This window comes from Coregonus clupeaformis, chromosome 12 (genome assembly GCF_020615455.1).
Source record: "Coregonus clupeaformis isolate EN_2021a chromosome 12, ASM2061545v1, whole genome shotgun sequence".
Lineage (NCBI taxonomy): Eukaryota > Metazoa > Chordata > Actinopteri > Salmoniformes > Salmonidae > Coregonus > Coregonus clupeaformis.
In genome coordinates, this window is record NC_059203.1 from 57,811,751 (window position 1) to 57,826,967 (window position 15,217).

The 15,217-nt window shown below is 41.2% G+C and overlaps 1 protein-coding gene across 1 annotated transcript in view; it reads right to left on the minus strand.

Annotated features, from left to right (window-relative positions):
• LOC121578298 (receptor-type tyrosine-protein phosphatase T-like) overlaps positions 1-8,338 on the minus strand; it is a 510,655-nt gene extending 502,317 nt beyond the window's left edge. Inside the window, exon 1 of the mRNA XM_045223992.1 lies at positions 7,840-8,338. Coding sequence (XP_045079927.1) covers positions 7,840-7,915 — 76 coding nt within the window. The 5' untranslated portion in view covers positions 7,916-8,338. The remainder of the gene's footprint in view (positions 1-7,839) is intronic.
• Positions 8,339-15,217: the final 6,879 nt, after the last annotated feature.

A 15,217-nucleotide genomic window follows, 5' to 3' on the forward strand; every position in this document is an offset into this window, starting at 1 on the left:
AAACACAGTCCTTACAAAGTTATGTCCTTAATGGGACCAGTTTATTTTTGGATGCAATGTTCAGACATTCACAGAAGTAGGGACAGCATACACAATCATCCAAACCGGAAAATGTGGGCTACATTAGTCCTAGCGCTAACTGAGGAAAGATTGACGTAACACAAGGGGTCATATTTAGAAAACTCTCGGCTGACAGAAACCACAATATGAATTAGCTAATAGCAATTACTATTTATAATTAATCACATCACGGGTGAACTCAATATTGATCTAAATAATTGAGTAAAACACTTTTCAGTAATCGAAAATAATCAGACGATGGGTAGTTTGTGCGCGCCGCCATCTTTGTTTATTGCCCAGATTTCTGTATTTGTTACAATGTCTCCCTCTTTTTCTCCCCAAGTCTTTTTTCATTTCAGTGGATAAACTTATATCTTCCTTTTTATGGGGTGGTGGGAATCCCAGAATACGTAAAGTATTCCTCCAGAGAGATAGAACACACAGAGGACTAGTCCTTCTTAACTTTATACAGTATATTATTACTGAGCAGCAAATATACTGTCACACCCTGATCTGTTTCACCTGTCTTTGTGCTTGTCTCCACCCCCCACCAGGTGTCTCCCATTTCCCCCCATTATCCCCTGTGTATTTATACCTGCGTTTTCTGTTTCTCTGTTGCCAGTTCGTCTTGTCCCGTCAAGTCATACCAGCGTGTTCCTGTGTTTCCAGTGCTCTAGTTTTTGTTTTTCCTAGTCTTCCAAGTTCTGACCTTTCTGCCTGTCCTGACCCTGATCTTGCCTGCCGTCCTGTACCTGCCTGCCTCTGATTTGGATTACGACTCTTTGCCTGCCTTGACTTACCTTTTGCCTGCCCCTTGTACTGTAATAAACTCTGAGACTCGTACTAGCCGCCTCCTGTGTCTGCATCTGGGTCTTAACCTGAGCCGTGATATATACAACATATTATTTACTGGCTTCACACTCCAGAAACTGACTAGTGTCAAACAGAAGCCAACTCCTGTTTCTCTTAATCTTTACCAGCTTTAGTCACCTCCAGTCTTCCTCTCTCAGCTTCAACCTACACATCCAATCCAATTGTTATTTGTACTCTTAAACTTTGAACTTTGAAGTCATGTCCATCAACATTTTTAATTCTGTGATTTAATTCATCCTTCCAGCTAAACTGGATGCAACTTTCAGGCTGTGGCAGAGGAATTGCCTTAGCAAGTTTAATGACCTCTTTATTGATGTCACCTTTGCCAATTTTGACGCCAATCAAAGTAGATCAGGTCTGCATTAGGTTACACACTGCATATTAAAACACATAATAATAGGCCATAGCTGGATGTCCAGGCATGATATACAATGCATTCGGAAAGTATTCAGACCCCTTGACTTTTTCCACATTTTGTTACGTTACAGCCTTATTCTAAAATGCATTAAATTGTTGTTTTTCCCTCATCAATCTACACACAATGCCCCATAATGACAAAGCAAAAACAGGTTTTTATCAATTTTAGCAAAAAACGGAAATATCACATTTACGTAAGTATTCAGACCCTTTCCTCAGTACTTTCTTGAAGCACCTTTGGCAGCAATTACAGCCTCAAATCTTCTTGGGTATGACACTACAAGCTTGGCACACCTGTATTTGGGGAGTTTCTCCCATTCTTCTCTGCAGATCCTCTCAAACTCTGTCAGGTTGGATGGGGAGCATCGCTGCACAGCTATTTTCAGGTCTCTCAAGAGATGTCCGATCGGGTTCAAGTCCGGGCTCTGGCTGGGCCACTCAAGGACATTCAGAGACTTCTCCCAAATCCACTGCTGCGTCTTGGCTGTGTGCTGAGGGTCATTGTCCTGATGGAAGTTGAACCTTCGCCCCAGTCTGAGGTCCTGAGGGCTCTGGAGCAGGTTTTCATCAAGTATCTCTCTGTACTTTGCTCCGTTCATCTTTCCCTCTATCCTGACTAGTCTCCCAGTCCCTGCAACTGAAAAATATCCCCACAGCATGATGCTGCCACCACCACGCTTCACCGTAGGGATGGTGCCAGGTTTCCTCCAGATGTGATGCTTGGCATTCAGGTCAAAGCTTTTAATCTTTGTTTCATCAGACCAGATAATCTTGTTTCTCATGGTCTGAGTCATTTAGGTGCCTCATTTACTCCAAGCGGGCTGTCATGTGCCTTTTACTGAGGAGTGGCTTCTGTCTGGCCACTCTACCATAAAGGCCTGATTGGTGGAGTGCTGCAGAGATGGTTGTCCTTCTGGAAGGTTCTCCCATCTCCACAGAGGAATTCTGGACCTCTTTCAGAGTGACCATCGGGTTCTTGGTCACCTCCCTGACCATGGCCCTTTTCCACCGAGTGCTCAGTTTGGCCGGGCGGCCAGCTCTAGGAAGAGTCTTGGTGGTTCCAAACATCTTCCATTTAAGAATGATGGAGGCCACTGTGTTCTTGGGGACCGTCAATGCTGCAGACATTTTTTGGTACCCTTCCCCAGATCTGCACTTCGACACAATGGCCTCATTGCTTGGTTTATGCTCTGACATTCACTGTCAACTGTGGGATCTTATATAGACAGGTGTGTGCCTTTCCAAATCATGTCCAATCAATTGAATGTACCACAGGTGGACTCCAATCAAGTTGTAGAAACATCTCAAGGATGATCACTGGAAACAAGATGCACCTGAGCTAAATTTCGAGTCTCATAGCAAAGGGTCTGAATACTTATGTAAATAAGGTATTTCTGTTTTTTCTTTTCCCATAAATTTGCAAACATTTCGAAAAAACATGTTTTCACTTTGTCATTATGCGGTATTGTGAGTAGATTGTTGAGCCATTTTTTTAATGTAATCAATTTTAGAATAAGGCTATAACATAACAAAATGTGGAAAAAGTCAAGGTGTCTGAATACTTATAGAATGCACTGTAGACTAGTACATTGGTCAACAACTTTTTGGTGCACTGTACCTGTAAAATATAATATAAGGAGCACTTTTCCATGGCTACCCTCTAACGGGATCTAAATCTGAAACAAATATTTTGACGGAGATGCAGAGATGGCTGACAGTGCAGCAGATTTTCGTTTGAGACTTCCAATCTGAGTGGCAATTTGCTGGTAACTATTTCCGTTGATGACAGAAGTAATTATCTATTAATCAAGTCTGAATTTGCATTAACAACACTCTCTCTCCCTCTCTGTCCAATTAACGGTAATCTTTAGTTGGATCCTGACAATTACGGTGGGGGAAGGGAATGTACATGTACTTCTCCATCCATTTCATACAGTGAGGTGGAGAGAGAGAAACAAGAAAAATAGAGATGGAGAAATGACGATGCATGCCATTATCGATGAAGAGATCTCGTTGGTCTAGTTGGTGTGAGGGTGGGTGGGACAGAGAAAGCGAAGGAGAAAGAGAAAAAGAAGGAGAAAGCGAGAGAATGGAGAAAGAAAGATAATTGTTAAAGACGATGGGAGAACAGAGTGGAGAGAGGAGGCAGATGCTGGATTACTGTACTGTGGGTCCTTGGAAAATTGAGGACTCACTTCGCAAACATCACATAGAAAGACGGCTGTTTGAGAGCTGGAGGATTGTTGAGCAAACCGTGAGTGGAGCTTCCCCAGCCTCGAGGGGACCTTCCTTATACTGGCACAGCCTCTTGAGTCTACACAGAAGAGCCATCTCTTTCTGTCTATCCATCCCTCTCATTCTCCATTCTCTCTCTCATTCTCCCCTCTCTCTCTCTCTCTCTCTCTCTCTCTCTCTCGCTCTCTCTCTCTCTCTCTCTCTCTCTCTCTCTCTCTCATACACTCTCTTCCTCCTACATAACCTGAACCTTACTCTTCCCTCTCTCTATCTGGCCTCCTCACTCTCCTGCTCTCTCCCCCTCCCCCTATCTCCCTTATGCTCACCTCTCTGATTTCAGTAGTAGAGTTTCTGCTACTGTGTAATGAAGAAGAGCTGCTTCCCAAATAGCACACTTTTTCCTATATAGTTGCACTAATTTTGACCAGGGCCCATAGACACTCTGGTTAAAAGTAGTGCACTATGTAGGGAATAAGGTGCCATTTGGGACACAGTCAAAGTGTTGGGAGATTGGCCTCCTGTGTATGGTCTCCAAATCCTCAGCTTTAGTTTCCCTCTCTGAATAGAATTCCGGCAAGACACAATATAGTGTGAGATGATAGCATGAGATGGATGTCGCTGATAAATTGCTAGCTACTCTGGAGTTACTTTTTTAGGGATGATTTGGTATTTCTGTCTTGATAAGATCCAAACACGTCCAACAGTTTCTTTAACGTGAGAACTATACTAATTGCCATCCATTGATAAGAAAATGTCCACATACTGTATGGGATAGGCACAGAACACATGAAAATAGAGGAAAACAATGTTTGATTCAGGTTTTTCTCCAAGATAATAGTCCTATTGTTTGTCACTGCCTCACCAGTCAGACTATGATAATTTGTTTGTCCCTTTCTCACAACGGCGAGAGAGGTGTTTGCGCAAATTACTGTTTATGTCTTGACCTGCTCTGCCAATTCCCAGGTGAGAGTACAACGGATCAATTTCCCCCTGTACGTTCATGAATCTCTCAAAAATGGGGCAATACCTGTAAATCCAGCGCTGCACAATGAGAAAAACATAATTAAATTGTATCACATTTTAAACCCTCGGAAACCCCTGCTATCAGGAGATCTCTCTCACCTGCACCGACTTTTTCTCCCTTTCTCTCTCCCTCTCTCATCGCCATCTCCCTCTATCTTCCACTCTCCCTCATCCTCCCCACTCTCCCTCATCCTCCCTCTCTCTCGTCCTCTTTCTACTGAGTCATTATGTGCTTCGTGCCTTGAAATATCAGGTTAAACTTTGAGCAACTACAGAATGTCAGGTCCCTTATCACAAAAAAAAGGATCAGGTCCCCCCCTCAATATTCATTAGGATTTAAAAGGCAAAACTGATCCTAGATAGTTCAGCACTCCTACTCTGAAACACTTTGTAAATACGGGCCCTGGTTTTCACCTCAAAGAATTTGGGCCTCAGTCAGTAATAAAACCAGGCATCCCTCTGCTTCACAACAAGGTTTTCAGGCATGATCTCTAGCTTTTAAGTATGTCATTGAAAAAGAGAGCGAGAGAGAGACATTCTTCCAAAGGCTTGCACTTTAGCATCCTGTGGCACAGGCCAGCCCCTGTATTAAACTGTCATTTAGTCAGGCAAGTAGAATAAGTGCTGTGGATTAGGGTTACACAGTCATGCAGATAAGCAGACCACTGGCAAATACAGCTCCGTCCACTGACACAGCAAATGCAGCTCTCCTCTCTGGAAAAAAAGAGAGAGCGTGACCGGGTGGGCGAGCATACTAAACAGACAGTACCGGTGAGTGACAGACAGCTTGTCAAAAAGTGTTCCTGCCGCTCTGCTGCTCCACTGCTGCCACAGCAACACAAGGGGCCAGATGATAAGGGGGAGTTGGAGGAAATAAGTAGGCTTCCAACAGGTTCTCATGGACTGATTGGGAAAAATCACGTTCCAGATATATTTTTTATCCTATTTTCCCCCTTTTTTTCTAAAAGGCCCAAACGATAGGCGTGCGTGTGAAATTAATTAACTCTCCGACAGCCTCCCAACCCCATTTGTACTCTCAGGTGTTTCATTTCTCGACCACTTGAAGTGCATTTTTCCCCTCTCTGAAGTTCTGGAGGTGTAGTCATTTCCCCTATCATCAGTGCTTGCCACAATTTCTTGTTTGGATGACATCCAGTTTTTTAAACCATATTCTATTACAATATTCAGACCTCTTTGAAATTGTTATTAAAAATCAATTTTACTTCAATCACAATACCTAATTAAAAGTTAAAGTATATGTTTTCCCTAAATAAAACACAATGATGGAAGTATAGCGACAGAGCAGTACTAAATTAAAAATTACTACAGTATACTGAACAAAAATATAAACGCAACATGTAAAGTGTTGGTCCAATGTTTCATGGACTGAAATAAAAGATCCCAGAAATGTTCCATATGCACAAAAAGTGTATTTCTCTCAAGTTGTGTACACAAATGTGTTTACATCCCTGTTAGTGAGCATTTCTCCTTTGCCAAGATAATCCATCAACTTGACAGGTATGGCATATCAAGAAGCTGATTAAACAGCATGATCATTACACAGGTGCACCTTGTGCTGGAGACAATAAAAGGCCACTCTAAAATGTGCAGTTTTGTCACACAACTCAATAAATAAAATCGACACCAAGCCATAAAGTGTGATCATCACTTTATATGATAAATAACCACAAATGTAACTAATAAACTGAATTTTTTTAATTATTTTTTTATAATGGGTTGTCCAAGGGTCTCGGATTTACAACCATCTTTGTCCTTGACTGGTTTGGAAAGTTCACTTGCGCGCATTTATGATCCTCTGGTGTGGGTGAGTATAATATAATGATGTACCCAGAGCGCCACCTTACGGGTGTATAACTCAGCAGGCAGACCGTCTCGAGCTCATGAACACCGAAGATGGTGGATAAATGAAGATAGTTCACTCTGGCTGTTGACCTTTTTTTTAATGGTCAGTTCCGGTCTACATAACTGGATGTGTCTCCCACAGACACCAAGGCAATAGCAGCTGGGTCTGGTCTACTTAATTCATTGACTTTCATTTAACCAGAGCCCCCCAGAAAAGAACAGCCAGTGAGGTGTCTCGCTTCCTCTTCCGTCTCTGATGAACACTTTTTGTAGCCTTGCTCATGCACGGGATAAGAAATTCAATCGCACTGAAAAAGTATGATAGCAATTGTGAAACAAATCAAATAGAAATATTCATTTGAAGAATAGGCCTTTCAGTCTACGGATTTCAACCACACTCACAAATTTCAGAATTATTCATTTTCTTTTCTTATTTAGCTTAGTTTTGTTCAGCATATTAACAGTGGATTTGAAGTAGACCTACATTTAGTTAATGGTTTTGCTCATTAGGCCTACTATCAGATTTTCAACAGGACTACATTTTGAGAGCAAGAAAAATCTAATGTGACTGAGACAGCAGTCTGTTGCGTGGTATCAAGTTATTTTAACATTTCATCCAACTACCGTCATGTTAAACTGTTTAAATATAGGTTACAGCACAAATATATTTTCCACGAAAACTTTTACCACAATGTAGCAATGGGTCTGTCTCACTTATTTCCAATCAAAACCTCATTTCGAATCGCGAGTATGAATATGGGAGGTAGATCAAATCCGTACATAGCCTAGGTTAGGTTATTGCAATTAGCCTACTGTATGGTGAAATGTTTTTTTGTGGTTGCTGTATAAAAATAGAGTTTATTCGAGTTGGTCCACGTATAACCTATTCAACGTTTTGCGTAGTTTACTTATTATCAATTTATAAACTACCCCCGAAATGACCACTGCTTTGCGTAATGGTTATGTGGTGGATAGCTTAGCCTATCTGTGGCATAACGATTCTGCATTACCGATACACGTCAATATTCTCGACCTTGTCAATGCCATGTTTTATAGCCTAGGCTACTTGTGAAAAAAATCTTGACCAAAAGCTCCCCAAATTGCGCTTTGAGTAACAAGTGCTTGAAGGGCGTTCATTTTGACACCGTGTGTGTGTGTGTGTTGGGAGCGTGCGTGCATGTGGGTTTAATTATGTAGCCTACATTATTTCGAAAATAAAAGTTGGAGACCCCTCATGAACTCCTACGGCATGCACCTGCCCACGGTCCCTTCGTCCCTGCGTATCGCCATCTCCAAAGCACAGATTCTACTGAGAAGAAAGTAACCTATAGGCTTCTAAGCAATTCCGAGAAACAAGAATACACTTACCTGGAAAGAACTGGCCACATATTAAGTCCAGCAGTTGAAAAAGAAGTGCAGCAATGATGTAGTTCCCTTTGTCCATTTTGGCAGTGACTATTTTACATGCGCGCCTCCCGTCCGTTTACTCGCTGACTGTATACACTGACAGTATCCTCGCATTGGTATTGCAGTGAGGGAGTAGGCCTACTGAAAGGCAGTAGATAACAATCCCAGCTTGATTGTTTGACTTAAATCAGTAACTGATAGCGGAGTTGAGAACAGATAGAGCAGAGCGAGGAGAGAGAGTGGCACAGGATTCCGATGTCCCCCGGTTCCCTATAGCCTACCTGCCAGCTCCGACACGACGTTTAAACCTGTATCTCTGCGTTGGAGGCTTATATTCCACTGTGCTGGGGCCGAAGAAAGACGTGACAGTGTGTGAGGTATTCTTTTTCCAGTGCTGACACTCACTTCTGATGCCGAAAGTGCGGTTGCTTCATAAAAAGAGCAGCCTGTCGTGCGCCCAATTAATGCTTCCCGGGCTTTGATAACAACCTTTTTCAGTGTTCTAGCTATGTCAAAAGTGAGATTTTATTGGCACCCTTGATAAAGATAAGCAAAAAAGATTGTATGAAATAAATAATACAAATACTGAGCTATATTGTATGCTCAAAAAATTTGAAGATTATATTATTTTATACAAATACAATTGAAAAAATAAAGAGATTTTGTCTAACAAGTAATAACAAAAAATCTAAAAAGATAGGGGTCAAAATTATTAGCACCTCTGTTTTCAATACCTTCCAATACCTCACCTTGCACGGATAACAGCACTGAGCCTTTTACTAAAATGTTTTAAGAGATTGGAGAACACATTGGGATCAATTTTAGACCGTTCCTCCATAAATAATCTTTCCAGATCCTTGATATCCTTCATCTGTGATTATGGACTGCCCTCTTCAATTCAAACCACTGGTTTTCAATGGGGTTCAAGTCCGGAGACAGAGATGGTCATTGCAAAATGTTGATTTTGGGTTCAATTAACCATTTCTTTGTGGATTTTGATGTGTGTTTGCAGTTATTGTCTTTTCTGGAATATCCACTTGAGGCCAAGTTTCAGCCTCCTGGCAGAGGCAAGCAAGTTTATGGCTAAAATGTCCTGGTAGGCTACTGGATAAAGTTGATGATGCTGTTTACCTTAACAAGGACCCAGGACCAGTGGAAGCAAAATATCCCCATAACATCAAAGATCCACCACCAAATTCTACAGTAGGTATGGGGTTATTTTCTGCATAGCATTCATATTTTCGATGCCAACCCCAGTAACAGTGTTTTACGATGACAGTTAATTAATTATTTCATTATTTAGTGATGTAAAAATCAATGCCTCATTAAAGCACAAATATGCCTATTTATTGCTCCCTGGCTCAATCTCTCTCAGTGTGCTGTTGCCTATACTAGGCTATTTACTGACTTCAATCCTCAATTTCAGTTACACTTTCAAAATTCGGGATTACAAAGCCTTTTCGATAAGATATTGCAGAAGAAAAGGGAGTCATGAGAAGACAAAAACATCTGTAGACAATGGGCCCCTTAAACAGTAGATTATGGATTTCAAAATAGTTATTGAAGGATAGCTAAATCATTCAGAGTTGATTAGTCAAGACACAAAAGTATAGGCTACTCTTGTGTGTTGAGTGAGTTACAATTAATATGATTTTAGAGAGATATCGATCAGTAAACTGGCTGGATTACTGTAGAATTGTGTGCTTGAAGTATTACCTCATGCCTTTGAGGGATAACACTCTCCACTTGGGCTGTGGACTTGACCTGACATTTTGACCTGAGATAATAATCTAATTATGAATCAATCTATTAACACAGTAAATATAGGCTAAAAGACCATTGGGTATAGGCCTCTGTTGTTGGCCCATTTCAAGGAAGTCGACATCATAAAGGTATCCTGTATCTGAGAATCATTGGATGTTGCCCCCTACAGTTCAAGTCAGACTGTGCAAACCCATCACTGTGCAAGACATCATTAACTTATTATGATGCAAATAAGTGCCGACAACGTGTGTTCCGTTCAGCACAGGTTGCATCGAGTCTGTCTTTCAAACACCTTGACTGAAATATATGAATCAGGCACTGATGCCATCTACCATGTAGGGAGCACAGCAGCACATCACCTTCAATCACATACTCCTATTTCAAACGTTCAGAAAATGTTCCATTAATATCAGAACAGGAATAAGAACCCCTATACCACCTGCATAAAGCACAGACAAATCCTCTACAGTCAAAATGTGAAACCTTATTCCCTCAGGACCGCGTGGCTTTGTTCTAATGATCTCACACCAACTACTATAATGTCCGACATTTTCTCAAGGTTCAGAAACACCTTTGTTTAGTTGCTAATGAGAGGCTATAGTTTGCATTCAGTATTTTAAATACATTGGACAGACCCATTTATATGTATCTATATGTCCATAAGCTATAAGCTCCAGAACGGTCAACTGAGCGAATCCCAGGAGCTCAGCCAGAGAGCAATTCTGAGATAGCCTGCAGGCCTACAAACCCTGCAGCATCTGAACTTAATCAGGTAAGATCTCCTGAACATCATCTGCAGTCGAGTGATGCATTCATTTTATTTTATTTATTTTATTGTTATTTACTCATGTCTATTCCAGATAGAATAACAGATACTGAAGACCAGTGGCGGTCAGTGCCGTTTATGATGAGGGAGGACTAGTTTTGATTTCATGAGCATGGCCTTATTTCTATTACAGCATGTTGGATGACTGTCATTCATATTCCCTTAACCCAGTTCAATGTAACATCGATAGATTTGAGGCTACTACATGATACTCAATACCCATCATGAGGTTGCTACAACCTAGCCTGTGAATTCAAGTTTACAACGTAGGTGCACACAGGTCGAGAGAAACATTTGAGATGACAGACAGTGACGCATGGACAGACTGTGACACACTCAATACGGCCTGGCACACTGTTGCCTGCATCTAGCTTTTCTAGGGTGTAATAATTAGTCTAACAGCTGCAAAATGAGAGTTTCCATTGGACAAATTCAGGTCTTTTTTTATCCCGTTTCATTTGCTTCTGTTTAAGAAAAGTTTTTCAACAGAATCGGCTGAATGAATACACCCCTGATCACACATAAACACAGTTAGCTTTCATAGAAGCCACGTTGTATTCCTTCTCGCCTCTATGAACTCTACTCCTCTCACCTTTTCCCTTTGTTTGTGGACTTCAATGAAAAACACATCAGCTGTATGTGACCAGGCAAACAAAACGTTCCAAGCCAAACCATGTCATAACCGCTACACACAGCCTACATCGTTGTCCCCATATTAGCTAAAGTAACGTCCTAGTCAACAAAGCTAATATAACTAATGCGTTAGTAAACCCGCTACAGTCATGCAGTAATGTTACAGTGTATAGTCAGTAAGCAGTTTAGCAGTTACACCGGCGGGCCCCAGTGGCAATACATTAGTAAAATCAAAAGCTTAACTTGACTTGGAAGAGTTACAGTGTTGTGTTGGAAAGTCATACCCAGTTAGCTAACATAGCATCCCTCTGCTTGAGCAGGGTGTTTGAGTAGGCTAAACTAGCTAGCTGTATTTGCTAGCTAAGTAAGTGAAACAGAAAGTGAAAAAAATGATGAAATATCTTTCTCTCTCCATTTCTTGCTTCTCCTTCATTTTTGAAGAAATTAATTTGTTAAAAACTGTTCAACTATTGTCTTTCTCTCTTTGAGTCAACTACTTACCACATTTAATGCACTGCAGTGCTAGCTAGCTGTAGCTTATGCTTTCGTTATTAGATTCATTCTCTGATCCTTTGATTGAGTGGAGACGGTGCTACCCTACAGAGTGCTGTTGAGGCTACTGCTACCTACATTGCAAAACAGTGTGTTTTAATAAATTATTTGGTGATGTGAATATATTTATTATAGTTTATCTAAAAAATATAACTTTTTAAATGTTTCAATAAAAAAGAATCCCCCACTGTAACTAGTAGCTAACTTTTGATACTCTCATCTAAAATGAGCTAACTAGCATGAGGGATTCCATTCCAAGCACACAGGAGTTATTCTATTTGATAGAGCAACGTTGTTAGTTTCCCTACAAGCCTTTCATTTTAATAGTAATATATCATATTCTTGACCTTCAACAGATGCACAGTCTTTGGCAGGAAAGAAACTCAGTTGGGAAAGATAAAAGCCTCCCATTCAATGGTGTTCCGTTTCAAGTTGTGGGCACAAAGAGGAAGTGCCACCAGGGGAAAGACAGACTAACAAAAGCCAAAGAGAAATATGCTGCTGCAATGAACAAGAAGGCTGTGAGTTCAAGGACATCACTTTTACAACATTAATTTAATTTTAATAATGTTGAAATACTAACTAACAATGAAATGTTCCTCAATAACATTAAAGAAGATGGGACTTTAAACAGCTGTGCTGACTCTGTGGTCACTAAAGATCCTATGGCACTTATTGCAAGAGTATGTAATGATGAGTACCATTGTATGTGTAATGTGTATATCAAACTGTATTCCTAAAACTTTTGACCACGACTGTACATGGTACTTTTATACTTTGTATAAAAGAACCATCAAAAGTTTTGAGAATGACATAAATACTAATTTTCACAAAGTCTGCTGCCTCAGTTTTGATAATGGCAATTTGCATATACTCCAGAATGTCATGAAGAGTGATCAGATGAATTGCAACTAATTGCAAAGTCCCTATTTGCCATGAAAATGAACTTAATCCCAAAAACACATTTCCACTTCATTTCAGCCCTGCCACAAAAGGACCAGCTGCCATCATGTCAGTGATTCTCTCGTTAACACAGGTGAGAGTGTTGAAGAGGACAAGGCTGGAGATCACTCTGTCATGCTGATTGAGTTAGAATAACAGACTGGAAGCTTTAAAAGGAGGTTGGTGCTTGAAATCATTGTTCTTCTTCTGTTAACCATGGTTACCTGCAAGGAAACACGTGCATCATTCCTTTGCACAAAAAGGGCTTCACAGGCAAGGATATTGCTGCTAGTAAGATTGCACCTAAGTCAACCATTTATCAGATCATCAAGAACTTCAAGGAGAGAGGTTCAATTGTTGTAAAGGAGGCGTCAGGGCGCCCAAGAAATCCAGCAAGCGCCAGGACCGTCTCCTAAAGTTGATTCAGCTGCGGGATCGGGGCACCACCAGTGCAGAGCTTGCTCAGGAATGGCATCAGGCAGGTGTGAGTGCATCTGAAGGCACAGTGAGGCGAATACTTTTGGAGGATGGCCTGGTGTCAAGAAGGGCAGCAAAGAAGCCACTTCTCTCCAGGAAAAACATCAGGGACAGACTGATATTCTGCAAAAGGTACAGGGATTGGACTGCTGAGGACTGGGGTAAAGTCATTTTCTCTGATGAATCCCCTTTCCGATTGTTTGGGGCATCCGGAAAACACCTTGTCCGGAGAAGACAAGGTGAGCGCTACCATCAGTCCTGTGTCATGCCAACAGTAAAGCATCCTGAGACCATTCATGTGTGGGGTTGCTTCTCAGCCAAGGGAGTGGGCTCACTCACAATTTTGCCTAAGAACACAGCCATGAATAAAGAATGGTACCAACACATCCTCCGAGAGCAACTTCTCCCAACCATCCAAGAACAGTTTGGTGACGACCAATGCCTTTTCCAGCATGATGGAGCACCTTGCCATAAGGCAAAAGTGAAAACTAAGTGGCTCAGGGAACAAAACATCGAAATTTTGTCTCCAAGGCCAGGAAACTCCCCAGACCTTAATCCCATTGAGATCCTCAAGAGGCGGGTGGACAAACAAAAACCCACAAATTCGGACAAACTCCAAGTATTGTTTATGCAAGAATGGGCTGCCATCAGTCAGGATGTGGCCCAGAAGTTAATTGACAGCATGCCAGGGTGGATTGCAGAGGTCTTGAAAAAGAAGGGTCAACACTGTAAAAATTGACTCTTTGCATAAACTTAATGTAATTGTCAATAAAAGCCTATGACGCTTATGGAATGCTTGTAATTATACTTCAGTATACCATAGTAATATCTGACAAAAATATCTCATAACACTGAAGCAGCGAACTTTGTGAAGACCAATACTTGTGTCATTCTCAAAACTTTTTAACACGACTGTACAGTACCAGTCAAAAGTTTGGACACACCTACTCATTCAAGGGTTTTTCTTTATTTTTACAATTTTCTACATTGTAGAATAAGAGTGAAGACATCAAAACGATGAAATAACACATATGGAATCGTGTAGTACCCAAAGAAGTGTTAAACATATACATTTACAGTTGAAGTCGGAAGTTTACATACACCTTAAATCCAAATACATTTAAACTCAGGTTTTCACAATTCCTGACATTTAATCCTAGTAAAAATTCCCTGTCTTAGGTCAGTTAGGATCACCACTTTCTTTTAAGAATGTGAAATGTCAGAATAATAGTAGAGAGAATGATTTATTTCAGCTTTTATTTCTTTCATTCCCAGTGGGTCAGAAGTTTACATACACGCAATTAGTATTTGGTAGCATTGTATAACTTGGGTCAAACGTTTCGGGTAGCCTTCCACAGGCTTCCCACAATAAGTTGGGTGAATATTGGCCCATTCCTCCTGACAGAGCAGGAGTAACTGAGTCAGGTTTGTAGGCTTCCTTGCTCGCACACGCTTTTTCAGTTCTGCCCACAAATTGTCTATAGGATTGAGGTCAGGGCTTTGTGATGGCCACTCCAATACCTTGACTTTGTTGTCCTTAAGCCATTTTGCCACAACTTTCGACGTATGCTTGGGGTCATTGTCCATTTGAAAGAACCATTTGCGACCAAGCTTTAACTTCCTGACTGATGTCTTGAGATGTCCACATATTTTTCCTTCCTCATGATGCCATTTATTTTGTGAAGTGCACCAGTCCCTCCTGCAGCAAAGCACCCCCACAGCATGATGCTGCCACCCCCATGCTTCACGGTTGGGATGGTGTTCTTCGGCTTGCAAGCGACCCCATTTTTCCTCCAAACATAATGATTGTCATTATGGCCAAACAGTTCTATTTTTGTTTCATCAGACCAGAGGACATTTCTCCAAAAAGTACGATCTTTGTCCCAATGTGCAGTTGCAAACCGTAGTCTGGCTTTTTTATGGCGGTTCTGGAGCAGTAGCTTCTTCCTTGCTGAGCGGCCTTTCAGGTTATGTCGATATAGGACTTGTTTTATTGTGGATATAGATACTTTTGAACCTGTTTCCTCCAGCATCTTCACAAGGTCCTTTGCTGTTGTTATGGGATTGATTTGCACTTTTTGCACCAAAGTACATTCATCTCTAGGAGACAGAATGCGTCTCCTTCCTGAGCGGTATGACGGCTGC